General features: G+C 59.6%; 1 protein-coding gene across 1 annotated transcript; it reads left to right on the forward strand.

The window, feature by feature from the left end:
- Positions 1 to 933: 933 nt before the first annotated feature.
- OPRD1 (opioid receptor delta 1) lies at positions 934 to 12,254 on the forward strand. The gene is made up of 3 exons (XM_009687710.2): positions 934 to 1,223; positions 7,346 to 7,695; positions 7,927 to 12,254. The coding sequence occupies exons 1-3, from the start codon at positions 1,024 to 1,026 to the stop codon at positions 8,457 to 8,459; spliced, it is 1,083 nt and encodes a 360-aa protein (XP_009686005.2). The 5' UTR covers positions 934 to 1,023; the 3' UTR covers positions 8,460 to 12,254.
- Positions 12,255 to 18,900: the final 6,646 nt, after the last annotated feature.

Genomic DNA, 18,900 nt, shown 5'->3' on the forward strand with positions numbered 1-18,900 from the left:
AATCCCCCCCAGCATCCCTCCCTCAGCCCGGAGGTCCCTGCCTGCCTCTCCATCACACTGGGGGTCCCTCTGCCCCCCAAGGACGAGCCCGAACAGCTCTGGGCTGCCCTGTGCAGTGGGGCTGGGGCAGCCCAGCCTCCCCCTCGGCCTGGGCTGTGGGTTTATTCGGGGAGGGGGGGGCGCACAGTGCTCTGGGCACCACTGCTTGGGGACCGGGATGGCAGAACCCCCCCCCAGGAGGTGATGGGGTGTCGGGGGGTTATAGCAGGAGCAAAGCAGTGGGAGAAAAGGCACAGACAGAGCTGGGGAAGGGGACAGAGCCACCCCAGCCTTGCTTTGAGGACACGGGGCTGTTTGCCCCCCCCTTCCTCCAAAGAAGCAAACCCCCCAAAGCCCCGCAATTCGCCCAGTCCCCGCTTGCACCGAGCCCGCTCCCCCCGGCCCCTCTCTCCTCCCCAGCGCCCCGGGGTGCTCGGGACCGGCTCCCGCAGCGCTCACCGCCCCGGGGGGGGGTGGGGGGGGACAAGGACCGGGGGGCTGGTAGGCGTCGGGAGGGGAGGAGGAAAGCAGGCAGGGATGGGGGCAGGCATGGAGGGGGCTTGGGGGAGGCAGGGACCGGTGTGGGGGCCGGCGAGGAGAGACAGGCACCGGGGAGGGGGAAGGCAAAGATTGGGGGGGGGGTTGGCAGGGAGCGGCAGGCAGCAGGGACGGCGTGGGGCGGGGGGCAGGTAGGGACCCGCGGGCAGAAAAAGAGGCAGGTCCGGCTGGCGCAGCGGGGGAGGCAGGCGTTTGGGGGGGGGGGGGGAACCGGGGGTGGGGAGGCAGGCAGGGCCCGGCCCCACGTGGCTCGCCGGGACGCGCCAGGTTGTATAAGAAATCCCAGTTCCCCCGCCCGGCTGCGGGGAGGCGGCGGCGGGGCGGCGCGCTCGGCGGCGGCGGCGGCGGGGCTCGAACCCGCGGCGCTCGGATGCGCGCGGCGGCCCGGGCGGGCTGCGCGCGGGCACCGCGGCCTCCCGCAGAGCCATGGAGCTGCCCGGCGCCGCCGGGGGGGCCAACGGCACCGCCTGGACCACCTTCGCCAACGGGAGCGCCAACGACACGGGGCCGTACCGGGCCAAAAACGCCACCTCCATCCTCATCGCCATCGTCATCACCGCCCTCTACTCCGTGGTGTGCGTCGTGGGGCTCCTGGGCAACATCTTGGTCATGTACGGCATCGTCAGGTGAGAGCGGGGCACCCCGGCCGCCCGCGGGGACGTGCCGCGCGGGGCCCGCAGCCCGCTGTCACTGTGCACCGCGCCTTCGTGCCGGCGAGGGTGCGAGGAGGGTGTGCGAGAGCGCGTGGGGATGGCTGGGAATTGGGCTAAGTGCACGGGCCGGGGTGAGCGTGTGCTAGGAGCGAGCGTGTGCTGTGAGGCAGCAACAGGAGTGAGTGTGCACCGAGAGCAAGTGTGCACCATGTGTGAGATAGCAGCAGGAGTGAGTGTTCATTGAGGGTGAGTGTGCACTGTGTGCAAGGCAGCAGCAGGAGTGAGCGTGCACTGAGAGTGAGTGTGCACCAGGGGTGAGTGTGCACCAGGGGTGAGTGTGCATCATGTGTGAGACAGCGGCAGGAGTGAGCGTGCACCGGGGGGTGAGCGTGCACCGCGTGTGAGACCGTGGCAGAGCGAGGGTGGGTGTGCCCCGGGCGCTTGTGAGCAGGGGGGGTTAATCCGCCACCCAGGTGGCACTGAGCTGGGTGTGTGCGGAGGGGGGAGCGTGCGGCATGCGTGTGAAGAGTGTGCATGGGAGCACACGCGTGTGTCTGGGGAGGAGGGGGCTGTCTGGGTGAGAGGCAAAGCTGCCTGTCTGTCTGAGGCTTAAAACCTCAGGAAAAAAAAAAAAGAGACAAACCCGTATGCAAGAGGCAGCGCAGGTGGGGTGTGCGCGGGAGCCGGTGCTCGCGGGTGGGTGCCGGGGAGAGGGAACCGGGGGCTCACACCGCCACAAACGCTGCAGGTTGCCCGATGCTGGGTGCGCCGGGGACGGGGAGCCGCAGGGCTGGTCATGCCGCGATTTGGAAAAGCTGGTGGGTTTAAGCCGGCAGGAATCGCTCTAGCTGGGATGCTCTGCACCGCTGAGCGCTAAACCCAGGCGTGAACAAACGCCGCCGCTAATAGATGCTCCGTTAGCCCAGCGGCTTCTGAGTCACCGCTTCCGAGCGTCCATCCAGGAGAGGTCTGGATGGGGTATGACTGCAGCGTGCCCTGCTCTGTCCCTGGGACCTGATGGTCTCCGACAGCGAATTACCGAATCCGTAACACGGCTCTGGGGAGAGCTCGCGTTCCTGCAGTAGATACCCCGCAGCCGGCTGACTCCAGCTTTTCCCTAACAAAGAGCAGGAACCGGCACAGCCCGGCCCCAGCCCCGTGGCACCCGGGGCCATCCCCAGTCCCCCTCCCCGGTCCGAGGTACCAGCTGCTCTGGTGAGCAGCAGAAACCAGATCCTGGAGGTGCCGGGGCAGGTCCCCAGCTGGGCTGAGCTGCTGGAGGTGCCGCTGCTGCAGATTTCCCTGGGCAGGGAAAAATCTGCTGGATCTCTCCTCCCTCTTCCCCCACTGCAAGCGACAGGACCCAAATCCCCCCATCTCGGCATGCCGAGCGCGGTGAGACGCTGCGTCAGCCAGCCCAGCGCTCCTGCCGGCAGCCGTCTCAGCAGGGCGGTGGAGACGTCCCATGCCGGGCCTCCCCGCGCTCCTCCTGCTCCTGAGTATGACCCCTTCTCGGATGCAAAATTCCCTGCCTGTACAAACAGCCCCTTTACCCAAGAGGAGAAGCCTAGGGCTGGATCCAGCTGCCTTTACTCCATCAGCAGCCTCCTCGGGTGTGCGTGGGGGGCAACCAGCCACCTTCAGGTGTGCAGCACCCACCCAGAGCCAAAGCCCCCGTGGGAAGATCACCCTTAAACTCTCAGGGCTGGCATTCGAAGCGCAGAGACCTGAGGTTTCAGTGGGAACCGCAATCACAGATTCCCCGAAAAAGTAGATGCAAGTTTATCCTGCCTAGGTAAAGCGGGACTGTTGGGGAATAATGCGGCTGAGCGTCGCCACCGCCTGCAGCCAGGGCTCACGGAGCTCCCCACGGCTCTCGGCAAGACCCCGGGCACCGGGCCGGACGGCAGAGTCGGCATTAGCCCCTTGTAATGAGGGCGGTCGTCGGACGGCTGCTTTGCGGTGCAGCGCACGGATTTTGCTGTTCCCAGCCGAGCAGCGAGCCAGCAGCTCGCTGGATCCCCCCGCTTTGAAGAGCCCCCCGCGCTCTGCCCCCTCCGGGCCCCCGGGCTCACCCTGGGGATGCCCAGGATTAACGGGGTCAATCCTGTTCCCGCAACACCGCTGTCTTCCCACCCGGGCCAAAACCCAGGGGCCAAACCGGAGCTCATGGCTGGATAGACATGCCACCCAGCATGGCCAAAAGTGGCTAGGGAGAGGGGAATTTAGGGCAAATGCTGCAAATGTCCCGTTTTAGCCATTCTCGCTTCCCTCCGCGCCGGCGCTTGCAGTACGTTACACAAGGTCAGTGCAGCCCGGCACTGCTGGTGCGAGAAATAAATGCTGTGACTCACTTGGGAGAAGTAAAACACAGCCTGAAACATGCGCTGGGAGCTGCACCAGCGCGTTTATCAGCCTCCCGGCCGTCCCTGCTGCCGCCCGGCTCAGCGAAGCCTCCGCTTCCCGCAGGCTCGCCGGAGGCTTGCTGTTCGGCACCCATTTCCCCGGCACCCTGCGTTTTCCCACGCAGGATCGGCTGTGCGGCGGGGAACTTCGCTCTGGGCCTAATGCCAAACCGAACACAACGGGAACCCGCTCTCGGATTTGGACGAGGGAGGCTGGAGCCCGGACTCGGTCCTTGGCTGGGGGGCAGCGGGAGATGGCTCGGCAGTGGCACAGGCGAGATGAAGTAGCCGAGCTGTTAGAAGAAGAGCTGCTACGTTTCTTGAGGCACCCTCACAAGCGAAATAAAACTAGCGTGGGGGTCCCTGCAGTCTTTTCCTAGCTCTGCTATCCTTTGAAATTGGGGGGGGTGGCACGGATGGGCAGCAGGACGGACGCATGGTGGCCGACCCTACCCCAACACCGGCAGGGATTTTTTTCGTGGGCTCAAAGCAGCTTTGAAAGCAGCCCCAGATTGAAAAAAGCAAATTAAAGTAACAGAGAAATATGCCATGTACTGTGTCCTGGTGAAGGATGTATGTTATTAGACCCCCCCCCCGCCCCGGCTGGTTCTGCACAGCAAGGCGGGGGGGAGGCATTTTCAAAAGGAGGTTTTAATGTGCCAACGACATCCTCCCTCATTTAACTCGCTAACCTAATCATTACCCATCCTTTTCACAGCCTGAATCTTTCTACAGCATCCGCATCCTCGTACAGATCCCATCACCATGGTTTCTAGCCCCCCGTTCTCTGACCTGCCATCTGATGCTGCAAATGAAATGCATCTCCGAAGGCAGGACTAATCGCCTCCCCTCCGAGCCCCTGCGACGGCGGCTGGGGCGGGGGGGGGGGGGCTGCGAACGCTTTGCAAAGCCGACCGCGTGCCTTCGCGCGCTTGCAGGAGCGAGCCCGGGTGGAGTTCCTCATGCGTTCGCTGACCCCCTGGCTCTCGCCCCCGGACCGCCTGCACGCGCCGGGCTCCCTAAAACCGGCTGGCTGCAGCCTCCAACGCAACAGCGGGACAGCTCGAGCGCTCAAAGCCCTCGGCTTCCTTTCTGCTCTCCGCTGCGGTGGTATGAGGACGGCGCCACTCGCTGCATGAGTGGAGCTGCTCCTGATCAGCGGGGTTTAGTCTGCACCCGGGCGGACTCTGCCGGGAGAGAGCTGCATCCGGGTGTGCCACGCAGGATAGGGCTGGAAAAGGGGATCTGAGGCACAGCTCCGATTGAGACCCCTCTGCCGGGGAGCCGCGCGGGGGCTGCTCGCCCGCTGCCCCTGGGGACACCTCCCGGCACCCCGGGGACCCGCGGCAGAGCACGCGGGCAGCCCGCGAGCGCGGATGGAGCGTGTTCCCTGGGGCTCAGGGACCCCTGGGGACGCAGCGGGTTAAGGATGCTGCAGCGATCATCGTCCGCTCCGAGTGACACGGGCGTGCGGCGAGAGGGCAGGAGCGGGACCCCGGCACCTCTGCTCCCGGTGGGCACCCCCAGCCCCACCGCCCCGAGAGCCGCCGGGCAGGGCTGCCCCATGCCGGCGCGCGCACAGAGCCAAGCACAGCCAAAACCCCAAACGCTCCTTGCTCAGAGCAGCCAAAATACATCCCAAAGCCCAGAGGCAGCTCGCAGGCACGTCTCCGGCCGCCGCCTGCCTCCCCAGGACCCTCGGCAGCAGCACGGCTGACAGCTTCGGCGGCGGTTGCCACTCCAATTACTGCAGCATTGTCAGGCGCTTTTAAAAATACCCCTGGCAACAATTTGCAGCTGCAAGCTCAGGCTTGCGACTGGCCAGAGCCGAGCAGCGGCCCGATACCCTTGCCGAGCGTATCAGCCCCCCCGCCAGCCCCCGCAGAGCCGCCGGGCCCCTCTCGCCCACCGCGTTGCGCAGGGGTCCCTTTGCCGTGACCGGGGTTCGTTAGCCAGGCTCTTTAAGCCCGAAGCAGCGGCTTTTAGGGAGTTTTGCAGCTGATTTTTTTTTTTTCCACCTATTTATTTTCCATGCTGTGTGGCCTTCCGGAGAGGCTCGGACAGCTAACGGGTCCCCGCCGACAGGTTGGGCAGCGACGGTGAAATCCTGCCCGGGAGCCCAGCTCCCGCCTGCAGGGACAGGCTGTGCCGTGAGCAACCCTTGAGAATGACCCCAAAACCTCAGATCTGGGGGCCAAATCCTGCCAGCCCCCCATCACTGCTCTTGCCTTCGCCCAGCACCTCCGTCCGTGCCCGGGGAGGGGCAGAGGGGCTACAGCCCCCAGCACATCTGGCAGCGGGTTGTGGAAACGCTTACCCAGCGCTGCCGGTTTCGCCTGGCAGAGCACAGTGTGAATCACTGATTTTTCCACTTTATTCCCAGCACCAGAGGGAAAAAAGCACTGGAGGAAAAAAGCAAAGATCAAAGAATTGTAAATCTACCTGAAAAGACTATTTTTAATCTAGGGCAGCCAAAAATTGATGGTTACAGAAACTCTCAGGGTTTTGTTTAACCCAGAAAGAAAGTTTTCTAAAAGACACCTTTGCAAACGGAGATAGAAAATAACCCTAAACAGAACTGAGAAGGACTCGCCAAGGAAAGAGGATATTTCTAACGACCTCCTTAAAAAGAGTTTAGAAATCGAATGCTTCCACCCTTTGGGCAAGGGGGCACTGTCTGCAGCCAAGACAAATGTAAAGAGAAGACCCACTGAGGGCAGGAAACGGGCTGCGCTTACCAGCTGCCTTCTCTTTTTTTCCCCAAAAGAAAAGCTCGGGCAGCCTTTGTCAAAGTGGCAAAACCCCTCACGTTAAACTGTAGGTCTCCGGATGTAAAACTCAGGTGGGAGATTTAGGGATCTCGGTTCCGCCAGAACCTGCAAGTCGCAGTTTCCCTTCAAATGCCCCAGGACAGGAGTCAGGAGCTGAGGACAAAGCGGGAGGTTATTGCAAATTCAAAGAGGTGCATTAGGTTTGCAAAAACCCCCTCCTTCACATAGGGGAAAAAAAAAGAGAAACGGGCCAGCCGGTCTTGCTGCGTCTAGCGGGTCTGGCACGGTGTCCAGCGGGGACTGCCCCGTGCGAAGGGAAGAAGGAGGCTTCAGTGGTTACAGCACTCAGCAACAGGGAATCGGGGCTCCTCATTTCTCCTTCCCGGGACGGGCTTTGCCTTGTGAGCCAGGTTTCTCCCAAAGGCTCTTGGAAAGGAGCTCCAGTCTGGCTAATTGTGCTACTTCCAGATGGCCTGCTTCCGGGGCTAATCGATCCAATTTCTCCAAGTACACTCGATAGGGAAGCAAGCTAGATAATCACGATTTACTGGGTGGAAAATCAGATAAAGGAGGTTTCGGGGAGGTAAAGGGCATTGTGCAACTGATTCAGGGAAATGGAGTAAATCAATTTAATTGGAAAAAGAGAATTCTCTGAAAATCTCTTCAGATTTCCTTTGAACTCTGAGTTAAGGCAGCTGCAGGAATGAATGACACCTCCCTGGTCAGGTAATGGATTACGGCCTTGAGAAGGTCTGAGACTTATTCTACAGGCTCCTGATCAGGGTCTCAGCTCAGCTGAGCACTCCGGCGCATGCATGAGCGTGACCCAGTCTCCGCAATAAGCATGCACACGTGTGCTCAGGCCGTGGTGAGGCAGCCTGGATCATGTGTAACGGCTCCCCTCTCTGCCATCCCCCAGGTACACCAAGATGAAAACAGCCACCAACATCTACATCTTCAACCTGGCCCTGGCAGATGCGCTGGCCACCAGCACACTGCCCTTCCAGAGCGCCAAGTACCTGATGGAGACGTGGCCCTTCGGGGAGCTGCTCTGCAAAGTTGTGCTCTCCATCGACTACTACAACATGTTCACCAGCATCTTCACTCTCACTATGATGAGCGTGGACCGCTACATCGCTGTGTGCCACCCAGTCAAGGCCCTGGATTTCCGCACGCCAGCCAAGGCCAAGGTCATCAACGTGTGCATCTGGGTGCTCTCCTCTGTCATCGGGGTGCCCATCATGGTCATGGCGGTCACCAAGTCGAAAGGCAAGTGGCTTCTGGGGAAAGGTTCCCATCTGTCTGTGCGGGGGGTGATACCTTGACCTGACCCGCCACGCAAACCAAAGCAACCAGGTTTGGAGTTCAATGATGGGCACCCCTCCATGTGACTGTAGGCATGTCCTGCAATGTAAAAATCATCACAATGTTATTTTTTTAAGAGAGATTTCTAGTATTCTCTCTGTTTTAAACCCTCTTTGATGATCTTCTCTCCTGCAGATGGGATGGTGCTATGCACACTCCAGTTTCCTGATCCTCCCATCTACTGGGACACTGTGACCAAGATCTGTGTCTTCATCTTTGCCTTCATGGTCCCCATCTTAGTCATCACCATCTGCTACGGGCTCATGATCCTTCGCCTGAAGAGCGTCCGTCTCCTCTCAGGCTCCAAGGAGAAAGACCGCAACCTGCGACGCATCACACGCATGGTGCTGGTGGTCGTGGCAGCCTTCATCATCTGCTGGACGCCGATCCACATCTTCGTCATCGTCTGGACCTTGGTGGACATAGACAAGAAGAACCCCTACGTGGTGGCCAGCTTGCATTTCTGCATCGCTCTGGGTTACACCAACAGCAGCCTCAACCCCGTCCTTTATGCTTTCCTAGATGAAAATTTCAAGAGGTGTTTCCGAGAGTTTTGCCTGCCTTTCCGGGCTCGGATGGAACAAAACAGCTTCTCCCGAGCTAGAAATGCCACGCGGGAGCGGGTCTCCACCTGCACCCCGTCTGAAGCCCTCAACAAGCCGGCATGACTAGACATGGAAAGCCACCAGTGGGGCTGCCGGGGCCGGAGAGGGGACGACCTGCACTCAGAAGTGACTCAGGTCACCACCACGGAGCTCTAGCAGAGCCGGCACAGGGAACGGTGGCGCAGGGACTGCTCGATAACGCTGCTGTTCTTCATTCTGACTGAAAGCAAGTGACTGCAAAGACCTTTTTTTCCCCTGGAGCATCCAGGACAGTGGGGAATCGGGACTCGCAGAGTGACGAGGGGAAAGGACTCAAACCAGAAGCAACCTGCCCGTGCGGGGCTGGGATGCCCGCAGCAGGACCCCAGCCCCTCTGCTGCTGCTCCCGGGGAAAGCCAGCAGCCCAGTTCCCCCCTGGCCAGAGCTGTCTCCAAACATGTAGCTAACGGCGAAGCCCAAACAGCCTTTGATGCCCTGATTGCAAACTGCAGAGTCGTCTGCACCGCATGCACTCAATAGTTAGGATGTCCTTCTGGCACGACTGCGCGGTGGGAACAACCGAGGGCAAAGCCCACCATCCCGATGGTCCCAGTGCTGGGGTTGCTGCAATCTGCTCAGGTGCCGCTGCCGAGTCTGGTGCAAACGCCCCGGTGCAAAGCGCTCGGCAGCTGCTGGCTCTTGCAACGCAGCCACAAAATCGGCTGGAGAGGTAGCGCCCATCCGGCGGGGCCAGGGACGCCCGCGAGGGCGGCTGGCACCCAGCTCACCTGGCGGCACGGCCCGATCCTGCCTCTCCCAGCGCAGGCTCCAGATCCATATCAGAAATCTTCCTGGAGCCCTTCAAACCGGGACCAGCCCCCGAGGACAACTTCCTACTGTCGATGTTATCGCTGTTTTATTTGGAGCTCTCTACTGGCAGCCAGGGCAGCCCCCTGCGTAGTCACGAAAATACAGACATCCCCGGGGTACGGGGATGGAGCAGAGCGCGTCCCTGGCTCATCCGCCGTCCCCCGGAGCCAGGCACCCAGGCCAAATTCCCCAAGTCTGGCACCGGCCCGCGTGGCCGGCGGGGTCGATCCGTGTTAGCGGGGCGGCTCCGCGGGAGAGGAGCTGACGCCCGATGGGAGAACGATGCAAATTCAGCCCGCCGGACCCCAGAGCTACCCGCTGCTCCCAACAAACACACAACACATCCGGGAAGCATCCCCCGGCCATTCCTCTTTTACGTGCGAACCCCAAATCCGAAGCGCTCTGTAATCATTACAGCAATAGTTCACGCTCAAAGACGGGCATCCCAGCAGCCCCGTCGAGGAGGCATCGCTTCACCCAGCCGGGAAACCCTGCAAAAACCGCCCGGCCCCTCGCAGCAGCGTGGCAGGAGCCTGAGCGAACGGACCGAGAGCCCCGGTGACGCGGAGCGGTCGCGCCGCCTCTCTCGGCGAGGAGCGGGGCGCTGCAGGATGGTCCTCTCCCACCCGGCGCCAGAGACACCCAAGGCGAGGTCTCCTTGCAGGAGCGATCCCGGGCGCCGGGGGAGCTTCTCAGTAGCGCTAAGGCGATGAGCGTGGAGCGGCCGCGCCGGAGCAGCCAGCCCCTCGCTTTCCCAAAGGGAACATTTAGTTTAGAGTTTAGAAAAGGGTAAAATAACAAATGGATGGAGCTGGCGGAGGTCGGGAGGTGCGAACCCTGGCGGGGAACGGGCTCCTTCGCTTCCTCCACCCGCTACCCCGGCGGCTCCAGGGACGCGGAGGGTAACTCAGAAGTACAGGGTGGATGGGACATAGCAACGGGCAACGTCCACGAGCCTGGGGCCGGACTTGGAGCGACGGACGCGCTGAGATTTTCCTGGCAGAGAGGCTTGGAAAAGCCAGAAGAAATAGCATTTTTTTCCTTAGGAAAAGACAGGAAGCAATACAGTCAAAGAAAACGGCCATCATTCTGTAATCACGCAGCTGGGGACCGAAGCCGCGTCAGCTCTATCCGCCCTGGGAAAGCACCCGCGGGGCCGCGGCCGGCGCGAGGGCAGAGGTTTCACGCTCAGCGCTGCTCTGGATCGACTCCACATCTTTGCAAGCAACCAGCCCGAGGGCAAAACTTCCCGGAGGAGCCGCTGGCCGGCGAGCTCTGGACTGCATTATCCGCTGCAGCTCGGGCTAAATGAGAACAGATGGGTCCTGCCGGCCTTCCGCTCTCTGCATCACCGGCCGCCGCCACGTCCGGCTCCGAAGCCGGCCCCAACCAGCGGCCGCGAGCAGCGCTGTTGCCTTCCTCTCACCTTCGCGCAGCGGCGTCTGCGGCCGCGAGGTCAAACGGGCCACAAAAGCCGGGGCTGGCAGGCAGCGGTAATAGCTTTTATTGGACAAATTGATGCTGCCGGAGGAAGCAGACGAGCGTCCGGGTGCACCTGGGGCTCGCAGGCTTGAACGAGAGGCTGGGTTGTGTCTCTGTTTTTTCCAGCCGCATCAATTTAGCCTAATAAAGGACATTACTTCTCTTTATGAGCCGTACCTTCCTGCAGCGCTTTCGGGCTGCCTGCAGAAATCGCAGCCTCTCCGTTTCGAAGGCAGAGCCGCCGAGGCAGCCCAAAGCGATTGCTTTTTTAGAAAGGACAAAATGGGGCGAAATTGCCCATTTGCAGCTTAAAAAAAATGAGCTGCCACCGAAGCGCGCGAGCAATCTGCCTGGCCTCCTGGTGCAGCGGGTACGGGAGGACGAGCAGGATTGGCCCCGTTGCAGGAATGAGGATGAAAATCCCCGCGGCAGAAGCTGGGGCGCTGCCTAGCAGGATAAATCCCCGTCGGAGATTTCTTCTTGCGCCAAGAAGAGACCGGGGCCCTCGGCACGGCCGCGGCAGCTCCAGCAAGCCCGGCCCGGCCGAGGCCAAGCCCATCACCCACGAAGCTTTCGGTGATTTTAAAGTATGGTAAAAGGCTTTGAGTCAATCCCTTTTAAACTCACACACGCTCTGGCAGCGCGCGGGAGCCCGAGCCGCAGCAAGAACGGACCGGCCCAAGAGAAAGCAGAAGAGGAATTGAACCTTGTTTCTGCCCCAGGAGCAAGGAATCAAAAAAATCAAGACACCTACTGGGAAAGGCAGAGGCTTGTTGAAGTTAATTTGTTAATCGCTTGATGCAGCTCTGCCACATCTTGCAGTTTTATCCTGTCTTAGCAAACGCTTCCTCTAATGCCCCAGCTCCTGTAGTCACACAGTTGCAGAAAAATCACAGCCGCTCTCAGTTTAGGTCAGGTTTTGCTTAATAAAAAGAAAGAATATTCACGGCAAATGACAAATACCACATTTTTAACAATACAGACTTTGAGCATCAACCAACTAATGATTTTGACAGTGCCCCAGCAGGTACACGAGGGTCGATCCGGCTTCCCCTCGCGACAGCGCCCTTCCCAAAAGCAGCTCCTCCGGCCACCGGTCGGGCTGGGGAACGGGGTGAATCCCAGCAAAGCAAACGGCCGCTGGGAGCTCGCGGCCGCCCCGCAGCTGGGGTGCCGCAGGGCACCGGGACCGGCGGCCGCGCAGAGACCGCACCGCCGGCTGTACCCAACTGCACGTCTCTGTATACATATATATATGTACATCTCTTTCTGCCTATAAATATATGGAGTTAAAGTGACTTCCAGTCGAGCCAGTTCCCCCCCCCCCCCCCCCGCTAGCAGCCTGCAACTGTGCGTGTGATGGAGCAAGGACTCCTGGCCAATTTGCAAGACCGGTCAGGTCTGCAGGACTTGGCCCTTTTTAAGTGCTTGAGCTCATATTTCTAGCCCCAGGCCTCGCAGTTCTGGGATTTTGATGGCATTTCTGTATTGGAAATGATGCTTTCTAGAAAAAAAAAATAAAACACAGCAAAGAGTCTCCAGCTGTCCTTGGCTTCTCGGGCACCAAGCGAGCACGGCGCGGCTCAGGGCACGTTTCGTTTCGGGGGGCAGGAGGCTTTATGGCTCGGACGAGGCGCTAACACTGGGGTCGCAGATATCAACACGGTGGGGGGGAAAAAATAAACAACCAAAAAACCCCAGAGCCCGGGTGGCCGGAGAGGGGGATGCTCAGCCCGGCTGGAGGAGGGAGGCAGCAGGGGAGGTTGTGCCCCGCTGAGCTGAGCCTGCACCTTGCAGCTGCGAGGGAGCCGCGGACCCTCCGGCGTTCGCTCCGCTCCCCCAGACGCCTTCGTTTCCAGCCTTGCTCAACAGCGGGAGGAGGGGGAAGGGAAGCAGGAGGGTTTTAATAACCATCAGTCCCAGCTCCGATTAAAATTGCAAGCGTAAATGAGACAACCGTCCCCGAGGGCGAGCTGGTACCGATGGGAACAAGGCTGCATGGAGGAGCTCCTGATTTCGAAGGAAACCGTGGCCAAGCCCGGGGCCGTTGGAGCCGCGGCGGGAGCGGAGCTGGCCGGTGCCCGGTCCCCCCGCTCGGTCCGCGGGGTCAGCCCGGCACAGCCGGCTCCGGTTCAGCTCTGCAAATCTCAAAGCACTAATCTTTCAACCCGGTTTAAGTGCTTCGCGTTGTCACGCATGACGGCTCCTCGGGGACAGACGCGGCCTCCCCCCCGGTGCCCCTCGGCCAGCCCAGCCGCCGCGCCAGAATAAATCAGGGCTCCTCACTCCCAGAGGGCGGCAGGGCATCGCCGGCCGTGCTCCAAAGCCCCGAGGGAAAACCCAGGGCTGAGAGACCGGCTCCAACCCTGCTCTGAACCGGGGCCGATCCCCATGGGCACTTGCTGCCATTTTAGCTTCGCTGGAGAGCTGTCTTCAACCGTATGAAAGTAATAAAAACAGAGTTTTCACACCAGCTGCCTCTCGGCCAGCAAACTCCAGCACGTGCCTGGTGGCGGTCCCTCGCCATCCTTTAAAAAATCACTTTAGTCTCATGGGCCGGCTACGGTCAGAGATAGGACAGGGCAGACAAGCAATGTCCTTCTTTGAGTGGGATTAGATCAACTTTTGAAAACCCTCAGGCAGTGGGAAAATCCACCCCTGCCTTCGTGACACCTCTCACCTCTCCGTAATATGCGCCTCTTCGCAGTGACCCCTTTTGCTCGGGTTATTTTGCAGACCCTGGCAGTCAAAAGCCTTTGCACTGAATCGGCGACGTGCAAGGAGTCGCTGCTGCAGGTCATCAAGACAGAGTTTTATTTTAATAGCCCAGTCATTCAGACTTTGGCCCAAATTAAATTTGTAATTTAAATGCAAATGAGGATTTAGTGCAAATGCAACGGAGTGGGGTGCTGGAGCCTGTAACTCTGCTCCCGCTTAATAAGACTTTGGATATTAAAGTATTTATCACTTCTGCCATGGCAATTTATGAAGTGTTTTGCGAGTTCCCGAAGACCGGGAGGATACGGGGCGAACAAGCGATGAGATTAGACAGGAGCAGATCCACACGCCTTTCTGCCCTGCTGAGCAATCCGGCTGGTCGGAGCTCGCGCGCTGCCGGCTGGAAGACGACGGCTTTGAGTGAGGCGGCGAGGACGGAGGGGAGACCCGCTCGAGCTGGAGCCGGGGAGGCAGGATGCGGCCCCGGGGCGCACGGCATCCGAGACGCCGGCCAAGAGACAGCAACTTGCAGGCGGACGGACCGTCCTCCCGCGCAGTCGAAAGATATTTCCGCGTAACGTCTCTGCAGCCTAATAACACATTTGCTTTTGCAGGGAGCATTCTTTTTTGATTAATCAGTCACATAACTAACCCTAATGTAACAGGCTTTATTCTTACACATGTGATTAATTACCCATCCGCCTGTTTCTTTGTCTGCATCTCGGGTCTGGACCGACTCCGTAATTGCATTACTATGCATATGGAAATGACTCGATCTGCCTTTCCTGGCGGAGGTTCAGGAGACACCTTCTCCCACCCCTTCGCCAGAGGAACCTGCAACGCGTTCGGGCTCCCAGGCCTGAAGGGACGCTTCTTGACTTGCAATGCATCATTTAAAACAACAACAACAAAATCCAGCATGAATAATTACTAGGGATTTTTCTTCCCCCCGCCCCATATAGTTGTGCTCAACTTGTGCTGCCTTACTGCAGAGTAAAAGCAGCATCGCGCCGAGGGGGCAGGAGGAGGGCTGCCGTTCGCCCGTCGCCCCGCAGCACGACCCGAACCAAGCGGACAATTTTGCCTCTGTGTTTGGATCGAAGCCGGGAGGCAAGGCAGGACCTCAGCAGCCTGGGCAGGGGGCAGAGAGCTCTGCGTGTCGCTGTTTCGGCCCAATTCCCGACCCCGGAGACCACCGACGCGCTCCTCTGCTGGCAGCCGAACCCATATATATATATGTACACACCGGGATATACCAGCCCGGTTGGTATAGAGAAAGAGATTTTTTTTTTTAATTAAAAAGATAGCAAGGCGATAATGAGGATAAAGCGGAAGGAGAGACTTTGATGCCGCAAGATTCAATATTGGCATGAGGAAGGACAGCTTTGTTGCCGGAAGGTAACCCTGGATTTGCAAAAAAACCCAAAGTCTTTGGAATTAATTAAGCGAGGGGGGTTAGGGGAGGCGCTGGAGAGAGACCATGGCACGGCTCTTAAAAGCTGCCAGGGAAGCTGCTGAGCCCATCGCCACCTCGCTCATCGGCAACGGTTTCCCCACACCCTGAGACCGCCGGCATCGGATGCTCCGTCCCGCTCGGTGCCTCAGTTTCCCCCAGGCCAAGAGGGAATCGCCCTGCTCCTCGGCCCCCAGGACCAGACATTGTCCCAGCGGGGCTGGACCGGGCACCCATGGGAGGCCCCGGCGGACGGCACGCTCTGCCCGGCTCCCCGCCACCTCGAGCCCATGGGCTCCGGCTAACCACGGCGCTTTGCACAACGGAGCTCGAGAAAAACATCAGATTTTGCAGCCGTTTCACGCGGTCGGAACAGCGCAGTCGCCAGCCTCTCTCCTTCGGCTGCAGATCCATCGTTAAAGACGAGCGCAGCCTGATGCGCTGCAGAAGGTAGTTTTAATTAGTCAATTCCCAAAGCCCAAAGGAAAAAAAATACATATATCTCAAATCACATTGCACTGCCAGCAGGAAACTTTGCAATAATTAAAGCTTGTTTCCTATTTGAGGTGGGAAAGGAGAGGCAAGAAATCATCTCAGCATCTCCTAAACTGCACCAGCTTGAAGACAGACACAATTCTCCCCCTTGCCGGTCCTTCGGGAGACTTGCACAGGTAGATGTTTTTGCACCCCAAAAAGCAGCATAGGAAAAACAAAGCAAAGGAAGAAAACAAAAAGACTCCCTGTTGCTCAAACAACACACGAAGTGCTTTTACCCCAGAGGCAGGAGAGCTTCACGACGCAACAGCTCATCCTCCGCGGATGCTGAAAGCCAAAAATCCCACGTGCCGATTAGCTTTCGTCTGCAAACTAAAAAAGCATACTTATGCACGTGAATAGTCGCGGGAGGGAAGGGGGAGCGCAGGAACCGCGTGAGCAGGGACCCGAGGAGGCCAGCGGGCACCCGCAGGGCACCTGCAAAAGCCACCGGCCGGGGCCCGGCTCGGACCACGCGAGGGGGCCTCGGTTTGCTGCCGACCCAAACGTACAGCCCGAGGGGCAGATTTCCTGGCTGCCGAGAGCCAAAACATCCCGCACGACCCGACGCATGGCGGTGTCTCGGAGTCACGCCGAAGCCGGAGTGGGGATCCCACCCCAGGGTCCGGATTCACCCTCCCACCGCATCCGTTCGCCATCCCCTCCACGTGCTGAGCTGCCAGCACATTAATGAGATGTTTCCCTTTCCTCAATTAAGCTGTTTTCCTTCCCCCACCCTCTTCCCCCTCTGCAGGGGCTTAATCCTTCCCCCAATTTCGAGCGTTTCCCATTCAAGTGTCACTCCAGCTCCCAAGACAAAGGGAGCTGATTCATCGACGTCGTTAATTTTAAGCTCCCTATTGTTCACGCTATTGTTCTTCCCCTCCTTGTTTTCCCCTCTTGCTTGAACAGCCTCCTCTCTAAAATGTCAACCGGCTCTTTATTTGCAAGGGGATGTTTGCCCCCTTCCAGGACCAAGCCTAAAGGGTGGCTGGACAAGATGGGGAAAGATCACAGCTCATTCCCGGGTCCTTCGCACGCTGCCCCCATGGAGGTGCTACCTCCGCCTGGACCCTGCGTGGCTGGAGAGCCGGGAAACGCTTCCCAAAAAAGAGGAGGGAACCACAGTGTGGCCGGTGAGAAGGGACGAACCGACCCCCGGCTAAGAGGCCGGGGAGGGGATCTGCTCTTTCCCGCACGTTCGAGGTGATCGATCGTTCCCAGGAAACGGAGTAGGGCGACCGGGAGGGTTTTCACAACTCGCCAGCAGGCAAGTCGATACAGCATTAATGAGCAAGAGACCTTCACCAGCACCAAGGAAATGAGAGAAAAACCCCACGCGGCAGAAGGGATGAGAAACCCTCCCTCTCCCCCCTGCCCCGAGCCGAGCAGGTCCACGCTCCTCGGGGAGAAGACTCCTCAGATACCACCTCTGCCCACCATGAGGGCTTTTTCCAGTGCAGCTTTGCACCATCAAACACACAGGATGGGGAGGACGAGGAGGGTCCAGGAACAGCATGTTCCCCATCTGCTACGTGCTGAAAGCAATGACTGACGGGGAGCAAGGCTGGGGCTTGCTGGGGAAGGGCCGAGCACGCGGCACCTCGGCTCGGCCGGGCTCTCCCGGGGCCGCAGCTGCCTCAAACGCATCGCGTCTGTGCAAGTCCTTGCACGGGAACGGGGTGAGCTCACGCCCCTACACCAAGATGAGTTTTGTCCTTCCTAAGGACATTTTCTACAGGGGCTGGAACAGGCCATTTACAGACTCTCTTTTCCTTACCTTTTTCGGGAGGGTTTCACCAAAGCCCTCAAACTCCCCGAGGCCCCAAGCCTGGACCAAAGCCCCAGATTTACCAGCAATTTAGCCCACCTGCATCTAACCCCACAGCCCAGCACTGCCAGGACCGGAGATGTCTCCCACCCGAGCTCGGCTGAGCAAAGAGCCGCTCTCGGCGGGGGCCGGCAGATATTCCTGCAGCCCGAGCAGCCAGCGTGGCTTGTCAGCATCACCCCATCCGCACAACGCCGGAGGATTCCCATGTCTCCCTTTATTAAATCTCTCTGCACTTATTAGCTATAAATAGACCGGCGATGTTTAAAGTGAGGCGCGTGGATACGCGCACAGACGCACATCCAAAAAGGGAACAGCCTAAATAGGACTTTGTGCAGAGGCCGACGCAGCCATCTATGTCACTGCGGCGCTAACGGGCTTGGAAAAGGGTTTCAAAGCAAGTGGCGGGGTGGCTTGGGTTTTTTTTTTTCCCCCTCGCTGGAAGGGATATAATAACAACAGTGCTGTTTTTGGAAACGAGTTATTAACATTTCCATGAGCTTGTCCCTGGGAATCAGACCCAAGACAAGGAGCAATTTACCCACCAGGTATGCCGCTCCCGGGCCGCGCCGGACGGAGGAGCGCCGAGCGGACGGCGGCGGTCCCCCGGGAGCAGCGTTGCCCGCATCTCTGCGCGCTCGCTCGCGGCTCGGCCCACGCTAATGACAGCGAACGACAGGGAAGGGGCTCCAGCCCGGGTAAGAAAACACGCTCCACATCTTAACTTTGCAGTTACACGAAAGTAAAACGAGGCACCGTCCAACCCCGAATCCCCCGGCAAAGCCTTGTTAAGAAAGCTGCTCCCGAACTAATTACGAGCAAACAGATATGAACAGACAGAGGCTCTGCAAGCGCCGGCCCTGCCGGGATGCGATCGATCAGCGCCGACGCGCCGGCCAGAGCGGAAACGTGCTCCGTCGGTGCCTCTTGCTGCACCAGAGCGGACCAACGGCTCCCACCCGGCACGCCTGGCGGGGACCGGAGCTGGGTGCCGCCAAGTGCCACGTGCAAGCCCAGCCCGGGGTGGATGCGTCCCCAGGGACGGTGCAAACCCAACCGCGTCCTCACGGCCGGCGGAGGGCACACGGGAAGACGCGCTGGGTCACTGCAACCTGACCACGCGACCCCGCTCCAGGATGGGGCAGAAGGGAACCTGAGACCACGCACCGCTCGAAGGGTCCGGCAGCTCTTCTTCTTCCTCCTCGTCCTCCTCCTCTCCCCTTCCCCATGCACCTGCGGCTCCCAAGCCCCGCAGCCCCCAAGCCCCGCAGCCCACCGGGCAATTAGCAAGCTATCGAGGGCCTGCAGGTTTAACCCCGCAGGGCCTGGATGTGCCGCAGGGGCTGGTATTTCCTTGCCTCTGTGCTGAATCACGGCAAAGCACAGCTGGAGAAGCCGGGACAACATAGCAAGAGGTGGGGGCCGGGACCCTGCCTTCACCACTTAAATTTGCAACAGACCCCTGGCCTGGAGCTTATTAATGAGCCTCCGTGCAACGATCGTCCTGGCTGCTTTAGAGGGGGGAAACGGGTGACAGGTGAAGCCCTCGCAGGCTCGAGCTTGGGGAACGTAGGTCAGCATCGCTTGGCATATTTGGGGGAAAGAGAGAGAAAATCAATCTTGATTCATTTCTGCTA

This window comes from Struthio camelus, chromosome 23, assembly GCF_040807025.1.
Source record: "Struthio camelus isolate bStrCam1 chromosome 23, bStrCam1.hap1, whole genome shotgun sequence".
Taxonomy (NCBI): domain Eukaryota; kingdom Metazoa; phylum Chordata; class Aves; order Struthioniformes; family Struthionidae; genus Struthio; species Struthio camelus.

Excerpts from the sequence above, each read along its gene's own strand:
- OPRD1 (XM_009687710.2), top strand. The coding sequence starts at position 1,024 with ATGGAGCTGCCCGGCGCCGCCGGGGGGGCCAACGGCACCGCCTGGACC. Across the intron at positions 1,224-7,345 it reads GTCATGTACGGCATCGTCAG|GTACACCAAGATGAAAACAG; the intron begins GTGAGAGCGGGG and ends GCCATCCCCCAG. Across the intron at positions 7,696-7,926 it reads GGCGGTCACCAAGTCGAAAG|ATGGGATGGTGCTATGCACA; the intron begins GCAAGTGGCTTC and ends TCTCTCCTGCAG.